The sequence below is a fragment of the Empidonax traillii genome, unplaced genomic scaffold (assembly GCF_003031625.1).
Source record: "Empidonax traillii isolate 1590-97213 ecotype Southwest subspecies unplaced genomic scaffold, ASM303162v1 scaffold2460:size23898, whole genome shotgun sequence".
NCBI classification, from domain to species: domain Eukaryota; kingdom Metazoa; phylum Chordata; class Aves; order Passeriformes; family Tyrannidae; genus Empidonax; species Empidonax traillii.
In genome coordinates this window covers 1-7,282 of record NW_020957653.1, presented here as the reverse complement: position 1 = coordinate 7,282, position 7,282 = coordinate 1, and the positions used below count along the sequence as shown (strand labels likewise).

General features: G+C 57.7%; 1 protein-coding gene across 1 annotated transcript; it reads right to left on the bottom strand.

Annotated features, from left to right (window-relative positions):
* Positions 1–1,051: 1,051 nt before the first annotated feature.
* LOC114071945 (ankyrin repeat domain-containing protein 16-like) lies at positions 1,052–6,572 on the bottom strand. The gene is made up of 4 exons (XM_027909834.1): positions 6,326–6,572; positions 5,153–5,314; positions 2,517–2,595; positions 1,052–1,276 (listed from the first exon to the last, which is right to left on the bottom strand). Exons 1-4 carry the CDS (start codon positions 6,383–6,385, stop codon positions 1,116–1,118), a joined length of 462 nt encoding a protein of 153 aa, XP_027765635.1. The 5' UTR covers positions 6,386–6,572; the 3' UTR covers positions 1,052–1,115.
* Between the last annotated feature and the right edge of the window lie 710 nt (positions 6,573–7,282).

Genomic DNA, 7,282 nt, shown 5'->3' with positions numbered 1-7,282 from the left:
AACGATCCAGGATTTTTGGAGGGATAAAAGCACTCCCTTGCCCAGCCAGGGGCTGATCCAGCTGCCACCACCCAGCAGTACCTTCAGCATGGATTCGTTTTTCCTCCTGCTGAAGAAGCTCCTTCTCCACAGATGGAGGGACAAGACCTCTCAGCTCAGTCCCTGCCTGATTTGGGACCTCTCCTACCCCAAAAAAGCAGAATCCCGTTGGTTTTCCCCCTTGGGATTATGCATAAACAAGGGCATTCCATGTTTCTATGGAATTTACAATTCCAGCTCCTTTTTTTCCAGCCTGATCCAAACACCCTCAATGTTGTTGCAAGGCTGAGATCCCACTCTGGATTTCAGCAACATTTGGGATCAGCTTGGGGCTCCAAAAGGATATAAGAGGTCGATGCAGCTTGAAGATCCCCTGTCCTTGTCCCAGTCCAGAGATGGAAATGAAAACAATTAAAGAGGTGAGTGGAAAACAGGTCCGTGAAGGGTCATAGACCCAACATTCCAGATGAATCTTCTCCTTTGGGATGGCCGTGGTGTGGAAACGTCCCAGCAGGAGCCACGCAGGTCCCATCAGGTGGCATCATCTCCTTTGGGTATTTTTCCTGCAGGGAGCTGCAGCCTCAGCTGTTTGGATGCTCTGGGAGAAGGTTCAGCCCTGGAATTCGGGAGTGAAGGAAGAAGAGCCATGAATTTACAGCGATGGGGCAGCAGTGGGACACAATCACAGAATGGTTTGGGGTGGAAGGGACCTCAAAGATCAACTCAATCCATGGGCAGGGACACCTCCCACTATCCCAGGTTGCTCCAGCCTGGCCTGGGACACTTTCAGGGATGGGGCAGCCACAGCTTCCCTGGAAAACCTGTGCCAGGACCTCCCCACCCTCCCAGGGAAGAGCCCATCCCCATCCCACCCATGATCTTGTTTGAGCAATCCCATTTAATATTATATTTATCACATTTATTCCATTCCCTCCCCAGCGCCAAGCTTGGCTCCTCCACTCCATTTTGGGGGAAAATCCCACCATTTCAGAGATCACTCCCTCAATCCGAACCTCGTTCCGTGACCAGACGCACCGCGTGGAACTCCCACGGGGGCTGCTCTGGTTCCTCGTGTCTCACGTGGTGCCCTGGGACTCCTGGAATGCCTGGATGACCTGTGGCTTCCTGGCGAGCTGCCGAGCCAGCGTTCCCGAGCCGTCGGCGCCGTCCCGGAGCCCGGCGCGCAGCAGGAGCCGCGCGGCCCCCGCCCGCTGCCCCGCCACGGCGGCGTGCAGGGCTGGGGATGGCACGGCCTTGGGATCCAGGGAATGGCCTGGGAGCCACCCCAGGATCAGCCCATTCCAACCCCAGCACCTTTCCCTATCCCAGCGTGCAGGGCTGGGGATGGCACGGCCTTGGGATCCAGGGAATGGCCTGGGAGCCACCCCAGGATCAGCCCATTCCAACCCCAGCACCTTTCCCTATCCCAGCGTGCAGGGCTGGGGATGGCACGGCCTTGGGATCCAGGGAATGGCCTGGGAGCCACCCCAGGATCAGCCCATTCCAACCCCAGCACCTTCCCCTATCCCGGCGGGCTCCCAGCTCTGCCCAACCCGGCCCGGGGTGTTCCCAGGGATGGGAATCCACCAGCTCCCTGGAGAACCCGTCTTCCCCATGTGTGATCCCATGTGCATCCTGATCCCCGTGGATAATCCCTGCAGGTGCCAGTGGGGATGGATGAGGAGCTTCCCAAGGACACAGTGACACAGGCACAGCACCTGGAGCCATGGAAAACCTCCCAGGGCTGGATGAGCTGGGCAGAGCCGGGATTCCCTCTGGGAGGGGCTGCATGGGGAGATGCCCCCCAGGGGTTTTTAACCCAACCTCAGGACTGGTTCAGAGCTGCCAGTTTTGGCAGTGGCCGAGGCCATTTCCGTGGGGTTTGTTCCCGAGAGGGAGATGCTGCAGCAAGAGCTGTCGGAGCCTCTCCCGCCGGGAATGCCGACTCCGGCATCGCTATGGCAACTCTATTTACGTCCCAGCCCTGCGTTATTATTTGCTCATGAGCCATTTCTGGGCTGTTTGCTGAGAAATCAAGGCTTGGAGAGCTCCTGAAATCCCTGTACTTGTCCCCCAACCTGCTCCAGACAGGCCCATTCCAGCCAAATTCCAGCGAGGCGGAGAATGGAAGCTCTGGGAAGTCTCGTGGGGAAAAACAAGGAGGTGGATAAAGAGAAAGCCTGGTTTGCATCCCTGCTCTTCCCCCAAGGAACAACTCTGTTCTTCCCCAAGGGAAAAGCCCCAAGCCAGGCACCAGGAATTCCAGCAAGGAGAAAATTAGCGAATGAAAACCGGGAAAAAAAAGAACCAAAACCAAACCCTGTTTTCACGTCATGTCACGCTGCTCCCAGAGCCTTTGGGATCCATGGATTTGGGATCTCCCTGTGTGCTCTGCTGGGCAGGCACGGCACGGGGTGCCCTGGAGGTTGGGGAGCCCCTATGGAAGGTGTTGGGGGCAGGAGCAGCTCCTTCCTTACCGGAACGGCCCTTCCCGTCCTTGGCCTGGATGTCGGCGCCGAGGGCCAGCAGGGTCTGGATGGTGTGTCCGTGTCCTTCCTGCGGGAACAGGGAATCCAGGATCAGCTCAGCACAGCTGATCCACTGCCTGGCCTGGGAGGGCACAGCTCTGCCCTGCCACAGGCACAGGAGCTGCTCCGAGCTCCGGAGGATCCTGCAGCGGGTGGAAAGCGGGGTGAGGTGCCTGTGGAAGTGCAGGTGGATCCACGGGGCAGGGATTGCCCTGGCACAGCAGGAGTGCTGCTGTTATCCCATGGGAATGGCCAGAGAGGTGCCACCAGGCACCTTCATGGAATGGCAGAATGGTTTGGGTGGGAAGGGACCTTAAAGCCCATCCAGGTCCAACCCCAGGGACACCTCCCACTGTCCCAGGCTGCTCCAGCCTGGCCTTGGACACTCCCAGGGATCCAGGGGCAGCCACAGCTTCTCTGGCCAACCTGTGCCAGGGCCTGCCCACCCTCCCAGCCAGCAATTCCTTCCCAGCATCCCATCTGTCCCTGCCCTCTGGCACTGGGAAGCCATTCCCTGTGTCCTGTCCCTCCGTCCCTTGTCCCCAGTCCCTCTCCAGATTTCAATTCCAAATCCCTGTAACTCCCAGTTGCTCTTCCTGAGGTTATTTCAGCTCCAAGAGCTGTTGCTCACGTGGCTGTGGATTTCCTGGAGGATTGCTGCAGGATTTGGGATGCCCTGTGAGATGCCACAGCCAGCCCCGACCCCCACTGTCCTCCCTCCTCCCTCTGCCCGGGGCCAATTCCAGACTCCACAGGGCAAAAACACAGCACAGCCTCCCCCTCTCCATAAATCAGTCCTCCTCCCTCCCTAAATAACGTGCCTGATCTTGGAATTCTTCAATGCCATGAATTAATCTCTGTCGTGCAGGATGAGAGTGGAAAGTTCTTTTTTATCCCCACCACCCACTCCTCTCCCTCATTCCCGCAGGATTCCATAGCATCTTTCCCAGACCCAGGGCTCCCCTTTCCCTGCTGCCCTCTCCCTTTTCCATGGCAAAAACCTGGAGCCAGGAACTGCTCCAGCTGCCACAGCCTGGGCAGCAAGTTGAGTTGGAAAAAAAAAGAAACCAACCCCGTAATTCGATTTTCGTGTGTTTAATAAACACACCAAAAAAAAAAAGCAGGATAAAGGGGAAAAAAAAAAACCAAAGAAATGAGAGTGTAAATCCAAAGTGACACTGGGCAAGGGAGAGAATGCCATCCAAGCCTTCCCCTAATCAGCCAGGAGGGAGCTGGGATCTCCTCCAAGGCACATTGTATTCCCAAAAAACATCCCCTTGGCAACCAGGAGGGCTTTGTGGGAGCAGGAGGGAAGGGCAGCGGGAGAAAGGGCTCCTTTGTGGGAGCTGCAATGGCCCGGCTGGATCCCGCTGCCAGCATTCCCAGGGATTGAGTGCCACGGAGGGGTTTGCAGGATTACTGGGATGCTGCTCTATTCCCACTGCAGGGCTACCCCAGGCTCTGGGTGCTGCAGCCTGGTTCAAAATCCCAGGATCCGGGCAGGGATATTCCCTGGCTGCCAGTTGCCAAGCATGGAGCAAAAATTCCAGGCGGGAGGGATGCTGGGCAGCAGGATTTCGGGATCCTGGGCAGCAGGATTTCGGGATGCTGGGCAGCAGGATTTCGGGATCCTGGGCAGCAGGATTTCGGGATCCTGGGCAGCAGCATTTTGGGATCCTGGGCAGCAGGATTTCGGGATCCTGGGCAGCAGCATTTTGGGATCTGCTTTGCAGGACTCCCAGCCCATCAGGCCCTGCTTCCCACGCAGGAGGAGGAGAAAGCTCCAAGGATTCTCCCTGCCTGGAATTCAAACCAGCCCCGGGATGAAGGACACCGATAAGCACCGGGAGCTGCCCCCGCCTTCCCAGGGCTCCCTTCCTGCCTCCCTGCACAGCTGGACACAGGCACGGAATCATGGAATGGCCTGGCTGGGAAGGGTCCAACAGGAACATCCTCTGCTAGCCCAGGTTGCTCCAGCCTGGCCTTGGACACTCCAGGGATCCAGGGGCAGCCACAGCTTCTCTGGGAAATCCAGTCCAGCCTCTCCCCACCCTCCCAGCCAGCAATTCCTTCCCAATCTCCCATCTGTCCCTGCCCTCTGGCACTGGGAAGCCATTCCCTGTGTCCTGTCCCTCCATCCCTTGTCCCCAGTCCCTCTCCAGCTCTCCTGGAGCCCCTTTAGGCCCTGCAAGAGGCTCTCAGGTCTCCCTGGACCCTTCTCTTCTCCAGGATGAACATGCCCAGCTGTCCCAGCCTGGCTCCAGAGCAGAGGGATCCAGCCCTTGGAACAACTCCATGGCTTTCTCAGGAGTTGTTCCTGCAGCTCCAGGTCGTTCTGATGTTGGACCCCAGAGCTGGACATGGTATTCCAGGTGGGATCTCACAAGAGAGGGAGAATCTCCCCCTCCCCTGCTGCTCACGCTGCTTTTGCTTCCCAGGAAACAGGGAATGGGAGTGCCCAGGAGCAGATGGACAGGGACAGAGGATGAGCCAGGAATGCAACTCCCCCCCCCACCCCCCCCAACCCAGGCTGTTGAAGGCGCCTGGCAAAGGCTTTTCCAGGGATTCTGGGAGCAGGGACCAACCTTGGCCGCGTAGTGCAGGGCTGGGATCCGCAGGGACGTGGCTCTTTCATTGACATCCACCCCCAGCTCGGACACCAGGAACTGGATGGAGCCATCCTGGGCTGTCACAGCTGCCCTGTGCAGAGCCTGAGCTCCCAGGGCATCCATGGCTGTGGGACACGCCTGGAATTCAGGAAAGTCATGGAATTAACACACAATTTCTTCAGGGCTAGGGGTGATTCAGGGCTTTATAAAACCTGGGAGGCATCAACCCTTGCAGTGATTCCAGTGCTGCTCCATGACTAAGGTTAATTCAGGGAATTAAATCAACTCTCCCACCTTCAGAGCCTGAAATGTGAGACTGAAACCGGAAGGGAACATCCCAAGCCCGTGGGAATGAGCCCTGAGGGGGCCCCAGCCAGCTCAGATGGCTCAGCCATCAATAAATGATCAATAAATAATGCAGGGGGTGGTTCCTGCCACGCACAATTGGCTCCAGTGACATCCCTGCCTTGGATTCCTAGGAGACAGCACGGGAGCAGCAGCTGCCTGGGAGGCCAGGGCTGAGCTCTGGATGGCACAGGGACCGATGTGTCCGTGTTATCCACCCTCAGGATGGCCACATGGACTGATGTGTCCGTGTTATCCACCCTCAGGATGGTCATGGGATGGCACAGGGACTGATGTGTCTGTGTTATCCACCCTCAGGATGGCCACATGGACTGATGTGTCCGTGTTATCCACCCTCAGGATGGCCATGGGATGGCACAGGGACTGATGTGTCCGTGTTATCCACCCTCAGGATGGCCATGGGGGGCTCCACACTGAGTCCTGGTATTCCAAGTGCCATCTCCCTTCACCAGCTGCGGGCACACACACACTTCCCAGAGAAGCTGTGGCTGCCCCTGGATCCCTGGAAGTGCCCAAGGCCAGGATGGAGCACCCTGGGAGAGCGGAAGGTGTTGGGGTTGGAACTGGATGGTCTTCAAGGGCTCTCCAACCCAAACCATTCCATGATTCCATGATTCCTGCCCCAGGGGGAGATCTTCACCTGGAGCTGAGTCCTCATCTCCAGGGGGAATCTGCCTTCCTCCACAATTCCTTTCTTTACAATCTGGGAATTTTCTTCTTTCCCATCCTGGCAGTTCTGGGGCAGGTGCTGGAGGGGGCAGGGCAGGGGTTTTTGGCACCCACCTGGTGTTTCTCCAGGAGCATCCGGGCGATGTCGAGGTGCCCGTTCTGGATTGCGTCCATAAAGGGAGTGACTCCACACTTGTCCCTGCTGTCAGGCTGGTAGTGGCACCTGGGAGAGGAGGGGGAAAAAAGCAAGGACAGAGCTGCTGGCAGCTCTAAAATCCTCCTGGAAGGAGGCTATCAGCACTGGGATCAAAAATGGAACACAGAAACCCTGATGGATAAACCTGTCTCGGTGGTTCAGGGCCTGGGGAATGATCTGTGGGGGGGAGTTGGGAGCAGAGAGCAAGCCAGGCCTCTGCAGATCATTTATAATTCCCTTTCCCCCCACCCAGAGAGTCTCCAGGAAGGGCAAGGTGTGCCCTGGAAGCAGGGAAAAACCCAGCATTCTCACATAATGACAGGCTAAAATCAGAGCCCACAAATCTCCCTGAGGTTAAACTGAGAGAAAACTGAATTAAACCTGGATTAAAAAGCCTGGCTCAAATCACAGAGCTGGCCAAGCACGGCCAGGTATTGACAGGGCTGGGATCAGCTGCGATTCCCAGGGATGGGAACAGTGTCAGGGATGACTGGGCTGATTTACAGCCACTCCACAGCCCAAAAACAAAAGCTAAGCCCAGCCCAGCAGAGCTGTGCCCAGCACTGAGCCGCCAGAAATCCCGCCGTGTTGTGGCTGCCCATCCGGCCTCGCCGATGAATCAGCAGGGAAAAAAGGCCGAGTTACATAACAGGGGCCGTGCCACAGCCCTGGCAGCGCATCCAGGGGAGACAGAGCCCTCATCCCTGTCCCCGGGGCCTCCCAGCCAGCTGGGAAAAACCTGGAGCGTGGAGAGAGCGCCGGGATGGCAGCGGAGAGTGCAGGGATGGCAGCTCAGAGTGCAAGGATGGCAGCTCAGAGTGCTGGGATGGCAGCTCAGAGTGCAGGGATGGCAGCTCAGAGCGCAGGGGTGGCAG

Excerpts from the sequence above, each read along its gene's own strand:
- LOC114071945 (XM_027909834.1), bottom strand. The coding sequence starts at position 6,385 with ATGGACGCAATCCAGAACGGGCACCTCGACATCGCCCGGATGCTCCTG. Across the intron at positions 2,596-5,152 it reads CCCTGCACTACGCGGCCAAG|GAAGGACACGGACACACCAT; the intron begins GTTGGTCCCTGC and ends CTGTTCCCGCAG. Across the intron at positions 1,277-2,516 it reads GGACGGGAAGGGCCGTTCCG|CCCTGCACGCCGCCGTGGCG; the intron begins GTAAGGAAGGAG and ends TGCCATCCCCAG.